At 30.1% G+C, this 24,245-nt stretch overlaps 1 protein-coding gene across 1 annotated transcript in view; it reads right to left on the reverse strand.

Annotated features, from left to right (window-relative positions):
- LOC143232393 (dynein axonemal heavy chain 2-like) overlaps window positions 1–24,245 on the reverse strand; it is a 55,660-nt gene that overhangs the window by 11,669 nt on the left and 19,746 nt on the right. Inside the window, exons 10-20 of the mRNA XM_076467775.1 lie at window positions 18,460–18,620; window positions 16,952–17,091; window positions 15,489–15,624; window positions 7,648–7,787; window positions 7,174–7,384; window positions 6,564–6,680; window positions 6,137–6,278; window positions 5,640–5,829; window positions 3,285–3,381; window positions 2,869–3,033; window positions 1,446–1,568 (exon numbers count right to left, since the gene is read on the reverse strand). Coding sequence (XP_076323890.1) covers window positions 1,446–1,568; window positions 2,869–3,033; window positions 3,285–3,381; window positions 5,640–5,829; window positions 6,137–6,278; window positions 6,564–6,680; window positions 7,174–7,384; window positions 7,648–7,787; window positions 15,489–15,624; window positions 16,952–17,091; window positions 18,460–18,620 — 1,622 coding nt within the window. The remainder of the gene's footprint in view (window positions 1–1,445; window positions 1,569–2,868; window positions 3,034–3,284; window positions 3,382–5,639; window positions 5,830–6,136; window positions 6,279–6,563; window positions 6,681–7,173; window positions 7,385–7,647; window positions 7,788–15,488; window positions 15,625–16,951; window positions 17,092–18,459; window positions 18,621–24,245) is intronic.

Below are 24,245 nucleotides of genomic sequence, written 5' to 3' on the forward strand. Positions count from 1 at the left end.
GTCATTTGAGAGATGAAAACCTTGCCTTTCTATCAGTTTTATGTAGTATGTAATTAAATGTAACAGAGAACTATTAACATATCCTGAAAGAGAGGATGTGATAGGAGTAGTCTGACTTTCTATTGATAGTTCTGTAACCAAACAAAATTAGAGGCAATAAAAATCATGGTTTGTCTGAACAATGATGATTCTATAGAGAGTAATTAAAGTTTAATTTCTTACTCTTTGAAGGGGTGTTGGAAAAATTAGAGAATACAAGATGCCTAGAGAAAATATGTCACATGTATCGTACTAGGAGAAATTTATGATTTTTTAAAATATTTCCTTGTAGAATTAAATACTTAAAGCTTATATACTACTAAAATATGGATTATTAGCTAAGACTTTATGCTACACTCATTAGTATAATGCAGACACAAAGTCATTCAATAAAATTTTGAATATAAGATTGTGAAACATTCTGTCATGCATAGTAAAAGATACCTAGGAATAAAGGGTTAAGATAACAAATCTTGCACAATCTATCACATATTTTGTAAAAAGCGTATAATGATTTTAAGGTGTATAAAATTTTTAAACATGCCAAAGCTATAACAAGTAGTCTGTAGTATCTACTAACTGATTTTCCTTGTGTGTGAAATAACTAAGAAGTAATGAATAAAGCAATGTTTCATTTACAAATTAGTTTGTCAACATGCAAAAGTTGAGTGATTTGAGCTAAATAGAACTGATTTAAATCATTCAATAGTAATAAATGTTCTCCCACTATTAATTAAATGTTTAGAATTTAACAAAAACTCCAGAATGAATCTAGATTCAAACTTGATGATGAGGAACCCACTTTGAGACAATAGTATACAGACAGCTTAACAAGATAATAAAACTTTTATTACAAGTATAACCTTGTAACAATTGTAAAAAATTTTGACAAGATTTTGTGATCATTATGCTTCTGATGATAGTATTAATTTTAGAAAAGAATATGCAGTTGAATCACGTAAAAAGCGTGTTAACTTCAAGTATGAGGGGAATAATTCATGAACAAATAGTGCATTCAGAATTAGATTTAAAATTCTTAAACTATTTAATAATGTTACATTGTCATATAGATATGTAGAAGTAAGATAACCTTGTCTATTCCAGTTATGATAAACAAATCAAATGTACAAACTCAAAAATGTCTGAATATTATAACAACAAGAGGTAATTACTTGAAATTTACACAAAAGAAGGGCCATGAACATTAATCATTATTTAGTATGCCAGCAAGAAGATAAATATATAACATTGAAATAATATATTTAACCATAAATTTAAGATCACAAAAATAAGGTTCAGAAACTAATTCTTACAGGAGGGTAGTACCCTATTCTTTAAATTATGATATTTGAATTTGTATACTTTAAGCCAATTTTAAACAAACATTATAAAAATGTATATTTCACCTGCATTAACCACTGATGAATCAGTTCATCACGATACTGTGAAAGAAAAGGTCCCAAGAATGACAGGAAACCAGCAGCAACTAAACAGTCTCCAACCAAGAGATTTAATCTTTCATCCAGATCCTTTAGAATCACAAGTTTTACATATAGCAAGTGATTATTATAAGGTAAAAGGGTATATATTGATAAAAAAATTCAAAAACACACACTTGTAACTCATGTTTAGTTTATATTTGCAGGGTGTATTGGCATCAAGAGTATTCAATGTGTTAAGAAATAACATAAATCAAGGACACGCACACAGCCCACACTTATTTTATAACAGCAGACAATGAATAACAAAAAGTGGTAGGTTACGCATGCTTGATGATTATTACAAACTAGCACAGTATATAAAAATAATGTTTATTTACATTAGCAAAAGTAACAAATGCATATACTTGCATGTGGCTCTGTTTGTTATAGATTATAAAGGTGTACAGGTAAAATAGCATGATGTCTCATGTTTATTGCAAAATACCACTTATAGATTTACAACCAACTACCAAAAATTTTATCAATAGTATATTAGGATATATTTCTAGGTCTTGAAACAAACTCTAACATTTATTTGATGCATTGTAAGCACAGCTATTTATTGTAAATGTTTAACATTTAGAAGAAAATATAAAAACAAAAACAGCAGATACAAGAAAAATTAATTGTCATTTCTGAAACTAAACTGTAATAATATGGGTTTTGGGAATGCAATAAAAAAGAAACAAAATCAAAAATGGTTATGCCATAAAAAGTAGTAAGAACTTAAGAGTGAAAGTAGTTTGTAGAATTTATATTATATATCAATCAAAATCAATGCAAAATATTTCACATATTACATACTAAATAACTTCCAGCAACACTTTTTACTTCAAAACCCATGACTAATTTCAAGAAATTCCCTAAAATCAATAGTTTTATTAAAAGTTTGAGCAATTTTATAAACACTATCATGACATTCATACATACTGAGGTATTTTACATAGAAAATATTTATATGCATATCATTTGCTTTAAGCAATGCCAAAATATAATGATTAATAAAACATAGTTTTCAGTTAATTATATATATATAAAACAAAAATTTCAGGGAAAAATATTTATTTCTTTGAATTAGTAGCAATACAAAACAAAATAGTTTTAACACAAAGGAATGATAGGATGTTAAAATAACCAAATGTTTGATAAGTTTTCTATTTATACAATTCTATGTGACATAAAGTACTTAATATAAAATATACAAAAAATATTTCATTGTTTATAAAGACACCTACATTTTTACAAATATCAAATGATTTATTAAACAAATATATATCAGTTAAAAATGACTCCACATCTTATGACAGTCTATACTAATATTACAAGTATAAGATTTAAAGCAACCAACCATCACATTTTCCTCCCAGCGTACTTTTTCTGAAGCTAGTCCATCCACTAGCTTATCAGCTCTGTCCAGTTTAATTACTAACGTCTCTGCCTTATTTCTCAGCTCTTCTTTCTGTGCCAGCTTCTCTTCATACTGATACTTCAGTGTCTCAATTTTATCATTCAACTAATAGAACCATGAAAAGTTGAAATAAGAATTTAAAATTTTGAAAATCCTAGAATACCATCACAAATATCAAAAAACATCCTCATTTATAGAGAGTATACCCTGCATATTGTCGAATATTATACATTATTATTCAATAAAAAGAAACAAGTCTTCAAAAATATCAATACTTTATCTGGAGTCCAATTATAATATATATATATATTTTAAACCTACCAATAAAATGTATTACACTAGTATTGTGTTAATACCTCCAAAAGTTTATTTTTAGCTTCAGATAATGCTGCTTGTTTTTCAGCCAACTGAGATTCTGCTGTATATAAGCGTTGTCTTTTGGGTTCTACAATCCTAGAATAAGTAATGTAAATTTATTGAAATTAATGACAGGCTAAGTGATCAGAACACAAAGATATTACAGTACATTATTTAAAAATAGTGAAAATATTATTTAAACTCAAACATTTATCAAACTTAAAATCCCAGTTAAAAGAATAAATACAAACCTGAGAAATATTTTCATATTTGTGAAATTATGCAAAATAATTTAAGATATGTATCAATTCTTTATTCCATGCATATATCTGCAGCCAATTTGACTTTGTAAGTGTAAAAACAACAACAAAAAATTTAATTCTTTGGAATTGTAGACATATACAAGGGCCTTAAAATTTGGAATGAATCAATTATGAATAACTTCTGAGCAGTAACTGGTAAACTGAACAGAGCAATGAAAATTGTATAATAAATAAAATTATCGCATAATTAGCTTTAGCCTGAAATCAATCAGTAAATAAAATAATACAGTAAAATTATAATGAATATGTTTAGGTTTATAGTATTCAAATTTAATGGATATATGAAATAATCCTTTTTAAAAATTGAGTTACAAAGATCTAGTTTTAAAGACTTGTCAGTAAAGTATAAATCTTTTAATAATTAATCTGTTGAGGTACAATGATTATAAATAATGCTTTTGACAATAAATACTTTAATCAGAATTTTATTGTAATCTCACAAGAATGTATTAGTAAGAAGTATCATATTCACAAATAAATTTTTGGTTGAGACCAGCTGGATACATTGAGTTATTTCATGGTCCTAAGGCAGAATGATTACTGTATTTGTAATGATAAAGTTCTTGTTGCACTAATCAGAATACATTAGTTATTTTTGTCATTAGGTTTTATTCAGTCAATGATCACTAACACTTCTTTCAGCACTGTTTCTAGATTGATTCAAAAGTCACATACTAAGTTTCATAGTGGCATGAAAAGATTGATATAATTCTACATGATTTTAGGAATTTTACAGGGATTAAAGGAATTAATAAGTATTTCAGATTTTCATCACAACTTTAAACAAATATTTTATTAAATATATTTTTTATTCTAATTGCCATCCAGATGCAAGATAACCTATTAATATTAAAACATGGGCCACAGATAAAATTAAACTCGTATTTATATAATAGCATGTCTTTTCATTTTGGAACTACTATTTATGATCTGACAAATGTGATGTAAACTGTAGGCACAATGTTAGGTAAAGAACCAAATTTCACTATTATGAGGTATCACATAATTTAAAAACACTCTGCAATTCATCAACTGTCTAAGAAAAAGCTACAATGATGAAAAATTGAGCACTATAGATTCTTAAACATGGAACTTATAAACTATGCTTGTAGTAAAACTTATGTGTGCTGAATTCTGCAGTGTTCACATTATCTTTACAAATTATACATTCAGAATGTAAGTTGTACAAAACAACATAATATTACATTGACATATCAACTGTACACTTTTCAAACTAAAACACACTAAAGTACATTTCACAAATGTATATTTTGTTTTTATTTATTTATACTTTAATAAAAACAATGTCAAAATGTATTAGTTAATATAAAAATTATAAAACTAAATATTTTTACATACCAAAAATATTCAACAATTAGAAATCATTAATACTTTTAGCAAACATTCAAAAATTCAATAAAGCAGTAATGAACATGGTACTTTTTATTAAAATGAAATGACAGTAATAGCATTTTGCAGTTTTTAAAACTTAATTTTTAGTAAAACTCAATTAATTAGTTCAAACTAATGAAGTTTAAATGCCTTTTTCACCTATAACCAAATTGTTGTGAACTTTCATCAAAACTAACATTCTGATATTTTATGATATTCTATTTTATTAAAACTTAGTTTTACTAAAACTCAATACATTAGTTCAAAAGTAAAATAGTCCAAATTTCACTAAAATTTATTAGTTAGATTTAAATGCTTTGTTCATACTTATATACAATGTATACATATTCAAATAAAATTTAATAGCTTTCTACTTAAAATACATATTCATGTGCTTTCAGCAAAAGCTGATTTATATTTTCCAAACTAATGCTCATGTTTCATAAAATTTCATCAAATGTATCTATTTGTTTTAAACATTTCAGTATACATTACCACAAATACAGATAATATCATTTAAAAGAGATAAAGTTTTTTTTTCTGACTGACTGCTGATCTAGTAAAACAATAGTTGGTAGCAGCTATGATATAGTAATATTAATAAAATAATCAGTTGTTTGAATACAAACTTGAACATACCTATAGACTTTCCCATAAACTTCCATTGCTCGTACCCACATACACAGAGACCTTGCCGCTAGAGAAACTTTACCCACAATTTCAGGATGAAAGTCAGGTTGTACTACATACTTTCCAATTCTATTTAGGACCCAGTCATTAATGTTATCTTTATCAAAGGTCATCAAATGATTAATGAAATTCGGATCACCTGAAATATAAAATTACATACTTCAATATATAAATTGCCCAAGTCATGAAAATAATATAATACAGTGAGAGAGCAAATAATAAATGAAAGTTATTAAAACTTAACAGTTAACATTACAATTACATTACAGGCTGATGCAAAACATATGTAGAGGTAGAAATTTGTTCAAAGCTTGTCAAATGCTCAAGAAATTCCATGGCAGTTGTGCAAGAAGTAATAGTTCATGGTACAGCGAGAGAGGTAAATAGAATTTCTGAATTATAGTGTTTTTTTGTTCACTTTGACACTAGGAATTATTTTCATTTACCAAGTTGGCGTTTTGCCTCCACCCATGTTGGCTCAGAACCTCTGAGAATCATCACAGCTTCCATCACTTTCTCCACTAAAGCTGGTGGTCGGCCATAGCTTTTAACCTCTCCAATGTCCTTTTTGTTGAGAGATTCAAGTGCCTGAAATTAAAACATAAGACTATTTTATACATGAAAATTTTCAGAGCTATGGTATTAAAACAATATTTTAAATTTTATCAGGAGTAAAATCAAATTACAATCATTCTGAAGTTACTTTTTATTAAACAAAATCATTTAAAAAATGAGTTAACATTACAAATCTTAAAATGTTTTATTGTAAAAAACTAATATTTAAAATAATTTAACTGGCTTCTTTACATAAATAAGATCATAAAGCATGTTTGATATAGATTGATGTTCATAAAAAAATAAATAAAAACATACTTTCATTGCTTCTTCTAGGGCTGGAAGGGTTTGATTTAAATCTTCTAATGCATGTTCTGCCATCTTTTTGCATGTGATCTCTTCTTCAGCAATTTTCTCACTCCTTGCTGATACTAACTATATGCAAATTGAGTCAGGCAATTAGTAACAATACTAGCACTCTAATTATATTTATTTAAAAAGTGACTTTTATCCATCATTTTGTTTTCAGCATTGGCTATTTACAAAGTAAAACAATCAAATACAAATGTCTTTTTTTATTTAATTACACTGAACTGTTGAGCAAAACCTAATTTTTTATTTAGAATTTGGTGACTTGAAGTGAGATATGTCTTCACATTGTAATTTACTGAAAGTGAGCAAAACATGGGTGCAAGTAGCCTGTGTTAAACTTATACCAAAGCAACCGGAAAAGGAATTTATAATATATTTCTCTAGAGCAAAGTAATGAACAGAAAAAAAATACTTATGTTTTTCAATTATCAAATTAATTGCATACACAGTGAGTTGAACTTTAATAAAGCACATTAGTTCAGTTCAGTGTTTGTTATATTTAATTAGCAATTTTCTTAACACTACTGATTATGTTAAGCATTTATTTCCCACTAACCTTTTGCTGTTCATCTGCTTCTCTCTTCTGCTGTACTATGATTACTAAATATTCATCACATTCTTTCTGGAACCTTGCAACCTGAATTTGGGCATCTTGAAGTTCCCTGGACATAAGCTCCACTTTCTCTCTTGTTTCATTTATCTTGTGAAGGCCTGATCTTAATTTGTGAATTGCTCCCCCTAAATCCTTGTGTTTCTGTGCCAAAAGCCTTATACATAACCAAAACTATCATAAGGTATATGAAACAGAATGTAATTATGCAATACATTAAAAACAAAAACTTTCTTATACATCATTTGAAATATGTTCAAAAGGTTGTTTACAGAAGTGTCAACCTTATTTAATAAACATTTTTCAGTTTAATTCTTTGGACAACACAAGTCATTTCATAAGAGACATAAAGATTGATATATCATGGAACTAGCAGTTCTCATAATGAAATCAAATAAAAAGAACTTTATTTTTCAATACCTTTTGTAGGTAGATACCATATCTATGTAATTCTGTGGTGTGATGTAGGTTTGCCTTTTCATCTCTAACATCATTCTTTCAGACATAAACATCACAGACTTCTGCATTTGGGAAAACATTTTAGCTAAATTCATCTGCATCTGAAACAGAAAATTTATGTTACTTAAGAAAACATTTTTATTAATGGCCTATAAATGTATTAAAAGATGTATTTCTTCAAAAAAAAAGATATAAATTGTGGTGTTTATGCTCGTATTTCCTCTGAAATTTACCAATACATATTCCAACAAAACAAATTTTACTAGTACTTTATCATTAGGTTGTTTTAAGTAAACAATATGAAAAGTATTTATAGTTAATATAAACAAGTTGTAAGTAATTGAATATTTTTTTTCACATTCCTGTGAGTGAACATTTCAACTTGTACTTCATATTCTACTATAAACAATTTGAAATTATTGCCAAATTGCTTTATAAGATATCATATAGCATGTGCAAGGCATGCATAACAATACAGCTGTTGTTTTTAATGGAGATCACACATGTCAAATAATTAAATCTACAAGAAATAAAGAAGTTCACACAGTTATGATGTATTGTAAATAATGGATAAAAAATACGAGTGCTGCATATATATACATACATCTTTGGTAAATATAATAAAACAAAATGTTACACTTTTCTGCAGTTCTAGTTCAGAACTTAATAGCTCAAAACGAGTTGATGTTCTAATTCATTCCAAGATGACATTCTCTGCTGTTTCAGTTGTATTGTACTCAATACCAACTTGAGTTTGAAATCATTTTATGGCTATCACATGAGGTAGATATACTTCCAAATTCTAGTGATCTAACTTGTGATTCATCAGCAATAAGGAGAAAGTAGATTGTGAGAGTTGTTTTGGCATTACTGTTAAACTTTCCAATTTTAACAGGGCAAGTATGTGCAAGAAAATCTTGTCTGCATTATTCCTTTGTTAGATTGATGTTACTCCTGTTTAATCCATGTGTGAATATGGCCTTCATTTTCTCATTGAAAATTTCAGCCATAGTTCAGTTCAAAATAAAACATGGCTTTTCATTTTTTTAACTTTATCATAATTATCCACAAGTACATTTTATTTCATTTTTTATCTTGTTTTTAATACTTATACCTAATTTTTAAACTACTTCTCAAACTTACTGTTGCACATCCTACTACATTAGAGCCACCCACTGTAATGTTTAGTGATAACGTTTTTTTTTGTTCTTTGGCACATTAAGTTTTTGTCTCTTTCAACCAGGCGATGGCATATCGCTACATTCATCCTCTCACATATTAAAGGTACAAGCTTTTCATTGTTTCAGTGGTCATGAAACTGTGTACTTTATCAAATACAAATCTTGTAATATCATGCAGTTATATAAGCAGACACTCACATGAATGTCTATATTGATAACAGATGTATGTAAATTATGTAAGAAAAACAGAAAATACATGGTTAAAGAATGTGCGTGTTAACCTTATCCTTTATCACATATTGTTGTCTAGCTTGAAAATGATCAAGTTATTTACTGGCTTCTAAAATAATGTTACAGGGGTTGTTAGCAGTACGTTTAACTAAATGTAAGCCTTCAATATCCCACTGTCGCAGACATTCTATTTTCTCTTATGTAATGTTAAGCAATCTGATATTTGTGCATAGCCTGGCAGTCACTGTAAGAGGTCTTATAGACCATGCTAGGTTCTCCTTTCATTTAACCAAAAGTTTTATAAGGTACAATGTAATTTTAAAGTATCTTGTACATACAAATCACAAAGAGTTCTTCTGACTCTTTCAAAAAAGACCATGAGCATATGGAATGCTTACAGTATATAAAGGATAGGAGCCATATGTTAAAGCACTTCACATCTATACGATAGCAAACCAAAGTTTATATTTTTGTAGCTAAGACAACACACATAACAGTTCTTAGTAACCTTATAGCTAAACATGGAAATGTCAAACTTTCAAATAATTTCAAAAGAAACTTTAAATAATTGCTTAAATAATTCTACTGTACTTTTATAATACATAAAATTGAGAATAAGCTTTCACTGCTAATCAACCTTGAAGTATACAACAGAGCTTTTAAAAATTTTAGTTCAAAAATATATAACTAATTCAAAACTACTATGTAACACATTTTAACATAAAATCTTCACTCACTAACACACACCCGATAAAGTAGACATTTTAAATTGTAGTTGTATCTTAGAATGACTGGTATGGGCATTAACACTTTTACTAATACAGCAGAGAACATTTTGTCCTAGGAAGGTAAAAACATTGTTCCCTGCTTATCAATAAAAATTGTTAATAACCATACCAGCTGTTCTGAGATACATTTTTTAGTTCAAGTGGGTTTCTTATCATCAAGAAATTGCAGTTGTGTCCTCAAATAATAAGCCTTATTTCAAAATAGTTTTATTTGTATATTTCTATGATTAGAGAGTCAGTCAGTGGTATATCAGATATTTTGCCTCTTTTATTTGATGTGGATACAACAAATTCTCAAATCAAGGTAAAACAGCATGGATAAAAATAAGATGTTGATAAGTCTAAACACAGTAGCAAAATACTACTGTGAGCTAGTCTAAACTATTAAAGCAAAATATGCTCTTGTTGATCATAATGTGCTGAATAGGTTAAAAGCTTTTCAAATTTAAATAAATAATAGAGTACATTTGTTAAATTTTAAATCTAGGCTGATATGATGTTATTAAAGATCTTATGCTGTTAAAATCTATGTTTTACATATGTGGTATTAGAGCACTCTTAAGAGATATGATGAATTACAAAATACAAAAGTTAACTGTATGTATAATAAGCTGATTCCATATAATATTTTAAATGTAAATGTACTTTAAAAGCAACTTTAATAGTTCTGTTAATGTAGAATAATTTCCACCCTTTATACACTTAACTATAAAATTATAAGTTATCCCAGTGTTTAAAGCACCTGGCAATTAATAAATATGTAGTATTCCATAACACACTTGTTCAACAATAAATTAAGTACCACAACAACTGGAAGTGCTTAGGAATTGTATGCAGAGTGTGAATAAGTCAAATGTAACCTAAAGATAGAACACAGACACAAATTACTGGCTTAAAAACAAACACTTATTAACAAATAGTTTATGAAGTGGGTGTTTTCTTGAGCTCATGGTCTTCCATATTTATGACACAGCAATAATGCAAAATTTACACAAATGCACTTACCAGAGATAAGGGCATTTCTGATCTAGTAATAACTTGCCTGGAAACTTTGCCATTGATTCCAGGAATGACTTGTCATTCTAGTAAGAAGATAAGCCTCATCAAGAAAGGAAAGAGTTTCTTGTGTGTCTATTCCCATATACGTCCAACATGTCAGATATCTTACAAAAGTAATTAATGACTTATTTAGTGCACTGGCTACATATACAGTCAAATATAATTGTACTGGTTCTGACCAAAAGTGACTGCTTAAGGAAAGGATTAAGAATAGTCCACAGTTAGGCACATCGTGCTCATTGAAAAAATAGGGGAAAAGCTGAAGAGAGGAGACTCAAGAGAGCAAACAAACACCTGCTGTCAAAGGAGCATATACAAGATGTATGAGCTGGTGGGTCCAACCCATAATGGGGTAAGAAAAAAGTCCTGGGTAGAGGAAAATGAGAGAAACCACAAGGAGGAAGAGTGTGACAAAACACTGAATGGCTCAGACAGAACAAGAGCACATTCCAGAACAAAAATAGCATCAAAATTAGAAACCGAAAGGAAGGAATATGTGATAATGTAATGAAGTCAAAGGGTGATGGTGAAAAAGAGACCAAAGTGATAAGTACATCCTGTATGTCAGCACACAGAAGTAGAAGAGTGACAGGAGTGGAACAAAGAGATAGCTACATGATCAGAGAGGTGAACAGCTCAATCCTACACACACTGAGAAAGGAATGCCATATCCTGAGGAAAGAGCAATGTGTGAGAGTGGAACAGAAGAGATGGAAAGTTAGAAAGAAAAAAGACAGGGTTGAAACTCAAGAAAATGGAGTAATAAAAACAAGATGTGAGGGTTAACCAAAGGAACCCCTGAAAGTGTATTCTGAAACTGAGCAAAGACCTGAGAGAGAAGATAGAAAGATGGATATATATATATTGTAAAAAAGATGCAAGATAACAGATTGAAAGCACAGACAGCCAGGACTGAGGAACAAGACACAGGAGACAAAATATAAGTTAGCAAACAGGGGTGTGGCCAAGCCACAAAAAGAAAAGGAACAATTGTATGAAACATTATCCACTACATGCAAATGTCATGTATGTAAAAAAGTAAGAAAAGACATTATTGAATAAGTACATGTTACAGAGCAGGTAGCAACTTCTAAACTTAGACTGCATGGAGCAAATTCTTATGTCTAAAACTATTCTGTTAATCATACAAACTTTATAGACTGTGAGATAAGTTAAAGAGCAATGAGTGAGGATGAAACATTATCCACTACATGCAAATGCTAACACGCAATGACCTATACCAAAATAGTAATGTCTATGTGTAACTTGTCAAGAAGAAATGTATGAGAACTAAATACTGACATCCATGGATGCAACTTATGCAGTAAAAACATGGAAAAAAAGTATTACTCATTACTACTCTTCCTACAGGCTTGGTTGAATCAGTTATGTTTGTGACCCCATGTTGACCTACATAGTTTCCTTACTCTAGGTTCTAATTTGATTGGTGTACCTTCATTAAATTGCACAAGCTTTCAGTAAACATTAAGAGTGGTTTGAAGACAAAAAATACAAATTTTAATAAAGTATTTTCACCACAACTTTCTCCATATAATATGGAATCAAAATGTTGACTACTCAGAATTTTCATTTGTGTAATCTCTGAAACCTAAATAAATTTCACTGTTTCTACATAAAACTATATTTTATCCGTTATTTTCTCTGCTCTAACTCTATACAAAATTAATTTGACTGAACCTTATAATCACCATAAACAAATAGGAAATAAACTTAAAATATTTTTTTCTTTCTAGATTGATTTTAAATTGTAAATGAAACTACATGTCTAGCTAATAATCTCACCACAAAATATGTAAATCACTTGTTTAAGGTATAGCTTATGTTACTCTATCAAATTACATAATGCATGTGCTACTCATGAACACATGAACATTTTTTATCATTACTTTTCTTTTATTTTACTTAATCCAACCTCATCTAACCTAAAAATATTTTAAATTTTATATTTCAGTTACTTTTATAATAATAAATAAACAATACAGATGAAAAATAAGAAATGTAGTGTTTACCTCTTTCTTATTTTTTGTTGTTGTTGATTGTCAATGAAACATAACCCTATTTTTTATACTAATGGTATATAAAATGGTTAATAATTTTTAACTTAATTAAATAATGCAAAAAGAGCACAGAATAAAAACACATAAAAAGTAGACACTGTCCTATAATTATCATAATATTTATGCCTTTTTTAATTATGCAATAAGAGCTGTTTAAAACCCAGCTAACTTTGTCTACATATTTTCTGTGGGAATAAAGTGTGAACTGAAAGTGAAATAAACAATTCTCTGTACAGGAAACAACATAACATAATACATGACATGACAGATCAAATAATTTAGCTTTCTACTGGTTATAAATAATATAGTATTAAACATCAAAGAGAACTACTGGCAATTTGTGAAAAAGAGGATCTGCAGATGAATGTGGCAAGTAGGTCTGATTTTATAATTAGTAACTAGATTTTCAAGCTTATAGCTACGTAATCAAATAAAATTGAAGACTATAAAAATTATGCTTTGCTTGAATAATAACAGTATCATAATGAGTAATTTATGAAGTTAATTTGAGAACTTAAAACTTACATAATTCAAATTTAGGTTATTAGCTACAGTTTGATGCTAGGTTTTATTTGTATATTATGGTAATAAAGCAGTTTAATTAAATTTTGAATATAACTTTAACCCCTTATGATATGTGCAGAAAAGAATACCCATATGGATAAAATTAAGTGACTATGTTAAGGAGTAATGATCAAAGTCTATTCATCATCATAAAAATGTTGCAAGTTAAGGAAAAATAACTTATATCAAAATATTATCTTCTATACGTACATGTTAAGGTGTAATGAAAGAGAATGAAACAATAATGTGTGTATATTAAGGAATAAATAACTATGACTAAACAAGTACTGACTAAGAGTAGAAGTGAAGGAGTCATGACATATGATGAGAAAACATATCCCATATGTTATTTGTGAAGAAGCAAAGAACTACAAATAAACACCAACATCTAAATTTACATGCTTAGAATAAGCAACTATTTCTGAACATCAACTGTTGTGTATACAGAAAGAATCAACAAACCATGACCAAACATCATATTCTAAATAGGACATGATTAGGAGGAATTAACTATGTGTAAACACTATTTCCTATATGTAAAGGAGTAATGAACTATGGGTAAACATTAACCCCAATGAGTTGTATATTAAGGAGTAATGAATTGTTTCAAAACAATATCGTCTGTGTGGACATAGTAAAAAGTGAGAACTAGAGCCAAAACATAACAAGAATATGTATATGGAAAGGAATAATTAACCAAGACTAAGCATTATATTTCATGTGTACATGTGAAAAAAGTAATGAAACAGATGTAAATATTTTGTATGGGTATGGTAACATGGTAAGGTGTAATCAAAAATCGAAATATTATTTTATTTCATCTAATATGTGGGCATGTTAAGGAGTAAGAAGTAGAACTAAAGATTAACATGCATTAACCATGATTAAATGTTATATTGTATAATAGTGATGTAAACATGGCAAGGTATTGTCAATTAAGGCTAAGTATTATATATAGAGTACATGTGAAGAAGTAATGAAGAAAATGTAAACATTTTCAACTTAAACTTTCACAAGTTAAACTCAATTGTGGTTGAATAGTTATTTATATATATTGTTCTATGTTAATTTTGCAAATGTTATCACTACTATCTTGTTTGCATTGTTTTTAAAGGATTGATATTAGCCATCACAACATGTACTTAATTTTTTTTTTTTAATTTTCTTTACCTGTTTGCTTGTTGGTATTTACAATGCAATATTTTTCTACAGACATAGGAATGTTATATTTATAACTAAGGTCTAAACAAAATGATTTTCCTACTGTAATATTTATTGCTTAACTATTATTGGTTGGTAATTCTTATTTTACTCAGTACTAAAGTTTAAAAAAAACAACACCAAATTGCTGTAAAAAAACTAACTTCAAAGGGTAATAATAACAGTTTTAACACTAGAATTGTGATTTTTTAATTACTAATAGTTATTTATACTTATAAATGTGAGTACTTCTTTTGAAACTATGTCATCTCAGTGAAATGGGTTGACACCATTGTTTTGGGTTTTGAGTGATCATGCAACATAAAAGAAACAGAAGAAAGAACAAGAAGTTCAAACTTTTTACATTCATAGAACTCACGACTCAGTCTTCACATAGATATTGTTATAAAAGGAAATACTATATAGTATTGTAAAGTTATGATGACCTATTCAGGAGATATTTAAAATACAATTTTGGTGAACAATATGAGTCATCCATACATAAGCAGTACTACAACCTGTCTAATAATTACAGCCTTAAAAAATAGTTAATAAATATGATTTTTCTCAATGTCTTTCAGCTATAGCATTTTGTGTTATGAGTCAAATCACCATCAAATACATCACAGTATTTATAACACTCAAGTCTTTTCAATCAAAAATTTGAGAAAGGTAATTCTTGACATCAACTTGTTTCTTACTTCCTTCTCAGATTCACTGAGATGAGCTTGATCAAGAAATTTGAGAGCAAACTCCACTAATGCTTCCTCTGGCCATTCTCCAAACCAATCAATAGTTGTACATCTGACTAGTGCAGGGTAGTTCAGAAGCCTTTTCCTATTGGTTAAAACAAAATTAAAATATGTACAAAAATAAAATAAAACTTTAAAACAATGTTTAAAAATATTCAATTTTACTTGAGAAATATGTCATAAATTATTCTATTTGGGCAAGGAAAATGAGAATATATGCACACACACAAACACATGCATACATATCTAAATTTTTTTAAACTCACAAGGGTAGTAAAATAAAAATTTAAAGCCATACTATAAAGCCATCATAATGACATTTTACTTGCAGTTACAGTAAACTAAAATATTCTATTATTATATTAATTTGGATATCAAATTAAATTTTATCAAAGAAAGACATTGAAATAAAGTATTCCCACTGCAAAAAACTAATCTATTATTGCATTGATTTGAATATCAAATTAAATTATCTTAAAAGAATAATGATTAGATATCTTTCTTACCATTACAATAAACTAAAGGTAATCAAATATTACATTTAATTTAATTTCAAAATTTAAAACTTTTACATAAAAAAAATTAAATATTTAAATATATGTCAAAAACTAAATGATTGTTACTACTACCAAGAAACAAAAATAAATATTTTGTTATTATGTTGAGAATCCTGTTAAAATTTTTTAACTAAATGTTAAATAAACACACATGAAATCAGATACTTTTTAGTACAAGGAACTAAAAGCAACAAAATTCAAATTATCCAGCAGAAAGATGAAGGTAATATACATGTTTAAATTTATGTAACTATTTTAATTGTAAAAGGAAATAAAAGTAATATATTTTTAACCTTGGTTTATGTCAATTCAGATTCATTCAAATAATTTTACAATTAATAAATCTGTTTCATACTAAAAAGAACTTAATGTAATATGTAATTATATTCTGCCAAATATTAAATCAATATCTCACCACAGATTCCTTGATGGTTAAGAACGAATATTTTGTAGTCCTATGATTAACTTTGGGGACAAACCAATTATAATAGGCCAGTTTGTGCAGATGCATGTTTGAATTATAGTACATATGTTATTGGCTTACAGCACTAAATATGTGTTTTGTATAGATTAATGATCATCCTATAAAATTATTAGATATTTTGCACAAAATAAAATTAAAGGTAATATTTAAGATAATTTATAACAAACACTGTTTTTGCAACAATGATAAACAATATATAGTTGTATAGAAAACTATTTACATGAACTCAAACTATTTTCTTCCATAATTAACTGTCTTTTTTTTAAGATTAACAAATTTATGTGACCCTCCAAAAGATAATTTCTTCCCAACCAGTGATTTAGCTTGAAGTAGAACCTACAAGTAACCCATAGAATTGTTTTTAATCAGACCTGTATGATTCTCCAAGAGGGCTAATACAGAACACAACATGAAGATTATCTTTAACTTGGTCTAGAAACTGGTCAAACAAGGCTTGTTTATCTTCACTGAGTTTTCCAGATGTAACTGATTTTTTAAGAGATGAAACTACCTAAATATACACATATAGAATAAAAAGAAGCTTTAGCTACCACTACTTTGATACTAAAAAAAACCTTATTTTTCTGAATACAACTGAGTATGGGTTTCTGAAAATAAAAAACAACAAAAAAGTTTAAAAGTGGATTTGATTTTTAATACATATACTGATAACAATAAAAAAGGCTGACATAACTTGATGTAAATATGAATGATTTGTCACTTTACAAAATTTAAAATTCAAAAACAGTTAAAGTGGAAAAGAAATGCATCATTTAAAAAAGATATTATGTCACTGTTAACATGGCATCATAATGCTCACAGTGCCAAATGTTTTTTTCACTGATACTCTTCTATCCCATTTTAGCTCTTTTTGAATTTTAAATAACTTGATGAAGTAACAATAAGTAATATTACTCTGATACCTTAATAAAGGAACTCTTTAAATATTATATTTTACACTAAAAATTTAACTAGATTATACTGGTAAGATTATATGCCATAATGCTATAAACTATATATAATATTTTGATTAAAGTAAGATGGGATTAAGATCTTTTGTGAAGGTGAATAATGAACCACGCAATATTTTAAACAATACTTACAAATCAGTTTTTTTTAACATAACTCATAATGAAAATGTAAATAATGACTACATATTGTGATATCAACTCTAATTTCTTACTTAATTGTTCCATCAAAAGGTAATTTCTTTTTTTAAATTTCCCCCAAATAATAAGTCTAACACAAACACAAATTATAATGAAACAGACTTTTTTCATCTTGGTCTTCAGGCTATATGTATCTGGAACATAATGAATAAGAAATGGAAAAATGTTGGTTTACTTTCCCATAGGCTATCAGACCAAAAAATTAATTTAATTAAATTTTTTTTTTAAATGAGGAATCTCTAAAGCTAGAGTACGTAATAGATAATGATTACTTTAAAGATTCCTCATTTAAAAAAAAAATTAATTAAATTAATTTAGCTCTAACTGCAGAACAATGTACTTAATTCTTAAAAAACAAAAATGCAAGTTTATAAATTATAAAAAAAAACATTTCCCTCTGTAACAATCTTAATCTAACAAAAAAAATAATTTATTTTGTCAAAATGAATGTGGATTAGTATTCATGAAACAAAGTTTCTGTTTGTTGCTAAACACAATGTTGCATAATGGATTCTATGTCCCAGTTGTGCCTACAAAAGGGATTGAACCCCACATTATAGCATTAAAAGCTCTCAAATAAGCCACCATGGGACAAAAGTATCTCTGAGTAGTTGAAATGTCTCAGACATTAAACAAAATAAAATCTCAAAGAAAAATAATAAATAATATATAATGAAAGAATAAAAATTTCTTTTTTTTTCTTTTTTTACCTTATCCACTTCTTCTTGTTTGAAGAGGTTGGGCACTTCTCCACTGCTCAATATATTGTTAATATCATCTAAAAACCCCTCATGTTTTACTTGACTGTCAGTAAACAGGAAAACAGTGGGTTCTTTCTTAATTCCTGTCTGCCAGTAGAGATTCTTCAGGTCTATGATATTGTTTGGAAAAGTAAAATTGGACAGATTACTGCAAGATAAAACACTGAAAAGTTAATATTTTCCTACACTGAAAATATACTTCCAATGGAAGTTTCCCTTCTCTGCCAATCTTATTTGTTTCAGCTTTTATACCCCACTAAATTGCCCACAGAGATTTAAATCTTATGATTCTCTTTACTTACATCAATGCACCCCCTATACCAAATATGTATATCAGCTCCCTTCTATTACTTACTATTCACTTTTTGAGATAGTCCAAATTAAACTGGTCCAAAATTGGTCATTTTATGGGGAGGAAGGTCAGGATAGTGTTAAAGAAGGTAAGTATCATCGAAAATACAGTGTCAGTAACTAAAACTTGTTTATTTTGATTTACACTTTAGGTAGAATCCCATATTGACAAGGTGAAGAAGCTGATGAGGACAAAGTCTACAAAGAAAGTTTCTGCATAGAAAAGTGTGTAAACATTAAAAATATAGTAACAGAACACTAGTGCAGTCTAAACTACCCCTGAAACATTTTCATTCTTTGCCAAGACTACGTGAAATCAAATTCTTGGGCAGTAAAAGTGGACCAGCCACAGAGGTAAATTCCCAACATGTTAAAAAGAACATGAATTCTTCAAGACCCTAACCAAGCAGATGCGATTCCATGTCTAATCCTTGGAATTATAGGACTGTGGATGCAAACTGAGATCCAAAGTGTAATGGGTAGGGCATAAGGGCCATTGTATTGTTTAGACTTGTTTAGTAAGGTGATATTAGTTGAACCCAAATTGAAAGTTACAAAATGTTACATGTTAATTCACCAGAATTATGAATAGAAGACATGAAACACCAAAATGGTCAAATCTTTGCTCCAGCTTGAAGAAGTGCATAACACAACAAGCCAAACTCAGAAGAATTACTGGATATGTTACATCTCACTCAACCTATAGAAACAGAGATTACCTAGTTGAGTACAGGAATGATACTTTGCATGCAGATTTATAAAGAGTCAACGATCCTCTTCTCTGGTCATTGAAATAAAGAGAATGACCAAAAAAAGAGGGGTATGCATAACCTAAACAGATAGTGTAGAGTTATCTCTGAATCACAATTATTAGGAGGCTCCCAGGTAGGCTAGTTCTGCTCCTAGCATACATCTGGAAAAAAACATCTAAGGGTATGGGTAGGATGACCTCCACCTTTGCCTTCTTCTTCTTGAATGGAATAATGAGTACAAGAATTACTCAGGAGGAATAAACCTTTGTTCTCTACTCCAGCAACTTGAAACTGGGAGTGATAAGGACTGCCATGCTCCACTAGCAGAAATAAGGGGGGGGGGGGGGGGGAAATACTCACACTGGGGAATCCTGAGAAAGATGCTCTGCAGATAGTACAAGAGGTAAACCACATTCCCTATTTCGAAAAGCAAGCCAACTCCAATTTATTCAATCTAGAGATCAGCAGGGATGGGCAAAATCCCCTTAGCTTTACTCATGATAGTCTATAAGTGGCAGTTCAAGAGTGTATTTGTTTTCATCTTACAATTGTGTGCCACCTGAAAAGTGCAAAAGGTGGTTTTATGGAAAATTTAATCTCAATATATCTTGTTACTGCAAAGAAATTATTGATTAGTCAACTGGAAGCTGGTGCAAATTTCAAAACAAGCTCACCTGACCAGATAACATTTGCCACAGAATGGGATCCCAATGAAAATGGCAAAATGGTACCTGAAAAAGAAATGAAGTCACTCATCTGTTTTATAAAATGAGCCAGAGTATGAAGAATAGCTGCTGGGGGCAGGAGTGGGGCAAAAATCTTCAAAGAATGCATCTGCTAAGTAATGTATGTAAAAAAGATATAAAGGTATTAAACATGGTCTGTATATTTATATGCAAAAACGGCTCATTTGGGTTGAGAAAATATTTTACATAGAAGAGAAAACAACGTTTCGACCTGAACCTGACGATGACCGAAGAAGGTCGAAACGTTGTTCGCTCTTCTATGTAAAATATTTTCTCAACCTAAACGAGCCGTTTTTGCATATAAATTTCTCAACAAGTGGGTTTCTCGACATCACTGATGGTCTGTATACAAGACTGTACAATCTGAAAGGAAACACAACTGAGTTGTCAGGAATGTAGAGATATGTCAAATTTGTTTAGCTGACACTCGAATACATCTTTGTCCCTCCAATGAAAGCCCTGAGTAAGCAATACATGCCAACTGATAAACCCAACCTGTCAAAGGTTCGACATAACACCTTAGGATCCTAATAGATAAACAAACAGTGACATGAACTCCAAAACTCTTCAGTGCATGCAAAATAACACCAACTAGTCCAAACCAGGCATAAAAGACAATCTGGAGCTGAGCATTTATAAAAAAGAAAATAGAGGAAACAAGAACTGGAGAGAAAGCCCAACCACTTCTCTAGCTGCTGAAGTTTGGGGAAAAAAGGAACTATCAAGATACAAAATGGTAAACAGTTCTGTGAACATGAATCTCAAATGAAAATTGTCCCATTCTAGATGGGAGCATCTATGTTCAAAGCCAGAGGTTGGAAAAATATAGAACCAGAAGGATGGGAGCTGGGCACTCCAGTGAGTGACAAAACCAATGTACTGAATCATCCTGAAAGGAGAGGTGATAAAATGAAAAAAACTGTGGTTCAACCATCAATTCTGTGGGAAGAATTTCAATGAGACATGATAACTTATTGGCCACTGAATGTGACAAGATCTGAGAACAATCTAATGACTGTGGGCCAAAAGGAAATGATCCAATATCAGAAAAAAGTAACCTGCAGTTTGTGTCCACTTGCGAAGAAATATATAACAACATTAAATGTCTGTGTGAAGCATTACTACCTTCTCTCACAACAATTTAGAGCCTGAAACATAGCTCATTAAATCACTAGAAGTGCTAAAAGATTGATGTGAAGAGAAACTTCTTCTTTCATAAACAGGCCTTTGAATTCCACATTCCCTACACAAGCTTCTCATTCCTAGAGAGAACCATCTATGAAAGCATGTATCTCAGGATGTTACGTTGTCCCTGTACAAACACTAGTTAAGATCAAATGGGCTGGAAACCAACAGGGTCATTGGACAATACATCATATCCTTGCAAATGTTCTAATGGTCCCATAATGACCACTGAAGAAAATTCCTGTGGGTCTAACCAAAAGAATTAGCAATTCCAATGATGCCCACATCCCTAAAAGAAGAATAAGCTGTACATGTTGGTGGAAAAGGAGATAACAGTATTAGAAAAATAGCGTGTTCCATGGCATGAAGCTTGTGGGGGGAAAAGGGTTTGACTGGGATGTGAACTGAAAAAATATCTCAAAATGGATGAGGCACTGTGAAGAAGTAAGAACAAAGTTCTCTGTTTGGACAAAAAATCCAGCTCTCACAGCTACAGATAAAATAATTCTAGTGTGACACTTTGCCAAGTGGAGGGAAGTAGTAAGAAGAATCCAGCCTTCAATATAATGGTGAGTTGGAATGTGAACTGAGTGAAAATGATGTGAAAAGGATATGATTATCCAGCAAAAGGCATATGGGATGAATGCAAGGCCAAGTGGTAGAGCACAAAACTGAAAAATTTGTCTATCATGCAGAGAAGATCCTGAATGGCTTGTGCTTAACAACTGGATATAAGACAAAACTTGAGGAGAATAAAGACAAGTTTTATGGTATACAATGGAAGATGAAATGTTAAATGATGGACCAAGCCTCTGGTAAGAACCTGAATGAGCCATTGACTGAAAGCAAAAGTCTCCCATAGAGACCCAAAATGGTCTGAGTTGAGCAACCAGAGGGTAGGTTACTTATGTTGTTGTTGGCACTCCACATGAAAACAAGATGTCTGTTGATAAGGGTGTAACCTCCATATTTTCCAATAGAATTTGGAGGTGATGCAGGAGGTCTGAATACCTCAACAGGAGATGTAGTTAAACCACTATGTAAAAGACTAGAAAAGGTGAAAATGAGACACATCCAGTCAAGATTCCTTGGACACTAAAATAAATTCAAAAGATCAAATGTCTGAAAAAAAAGAAGCTTCTCAGAGACCTATAAGGGCTGAAGAAGGAAGTTAAACACTCTCAAGCAAGGCATCTTTCTCCAAAAGATACCAGCAACAAATTACTAGAGATCAACAAAAGAGCAACAGTTGATAATCTTACCAAAGTAGAAGTTCAATAACTAACTAAGATCCCTGAAAATTGAGCAGAATACCTATGAAAGGCCTCATATAACAGTTGCAAAGATGATAAAGAACAAAAAACTGCAAAAAAGGAGCAGTCAAATCCTGTAAAACTGGGTGAGGGTGAGAAGAATAGAAACATAAGTCAGAGGAGTTGCAAAAAAAAAGAAGAAAAACATCCAGCTTCTAAAAATCTAAATATGGGTCCTCCAAGCAATGGAAAGATAAAGCACATTTATCCAATAAACTAGGAAGACAAGGCATGACAGCAGCCTCTCTCAATTTATCTACTAATCTCTGAGCATGCAGAGCAATGTCTGGTGAAGGTGAACAAGGTAATTAGCCAAATGACTTACTCCATGCAAAGTAGAAGAAGAATTTTAAGCCACAGAAGAAAAGTCATAAAAAATGTGATGTACTAGTTGCAAAAGAAAATGAAGGAGGTGGGATGTCTGTTCAGAGCTAATGATTAACTGACTGAGTAATGAAAGGAGCCAGAAAAAATAAAGAGTTTAAATTCTCATCAGTCCATTCCTGATCCTCCTACAAGGTCAGCCTTTGATCTTGCAGAAGAAGAAACATTAGTCCTCAAGAAAAACTCCACCTGTCAATATATTCAAAAGGGTTGTCTCCCCTGTCACCCTGGTAACACTGGATCCATATGTGGCAGATTAGGAACACTAGGAAACTCAATACCAGAAACATGAGAATTGATATCTAAACCATCTAATAATTTTAATTTTTTGTAATTGAAATGAAAGAAAAAAGACAATAACCTCAAAACACAATAATACGGGTTGAAAACAAAATTGTCCAAAGTGGTTGGTTGTTTAGTCATTTGGAATTTACTGGTACAAAGCAACAAACAACTATGTTATCTGTGCAAAACAACTGGTAAGAAATGTAAAAGTAAAATTATTATAAAATGTAAAAAATTAATCAAGTTAAAACAAAGGAATGTTCACAATTCAAATTAAAGACTTAAAAAGAATTTATAAGGCCAATAGCTCATAAAAAGTTAGAAACATGAGGAAGGTGGACAGTGTCACCAGCATCAATAATACCGTCCAACGTTACAGAAATGACGTCTAAAATGGTGCTGCCATTCAGAGTCATAATGACAGCTCAACAGTAAAACATGGGCTACTGTGACTTTGAACAATCAGTCCCAAATAAAAGAAAATTATGAGCTAAAAACTGTAACCAATACATAGCCTAATTAGGACAACTTCCTTTTTCCATTTCTTTCAGAAACAAGACAGCCAAAGAACAAAAGAAGGTTTGATCTCTAAAAGCTTGTTATGATGTTGCCCTCTCCAAGTTAAATCCCAACTGGTATGAGCCAAAGCCTTCAATGCAGGACTATAGACCATATACAGGATATGTATGGCCATGATGTCACCAGAGCAGATAGACAGC

This window comes from Tachypleus tridentatus, chromosome 1 (genome assembly GCF_004210375.1).
Source record: "Tachypleus tridentatus isolate NWPU-2018 chromosome 1, ASM421037v1, whole genome shotgun sequence".
Lineage (NCBI taxonomy): Eukaryota > Metazoa > Arthropoda > Merostomata > Xiphosura > Limulidae > Tachypleus > Tachypleus tridentatus.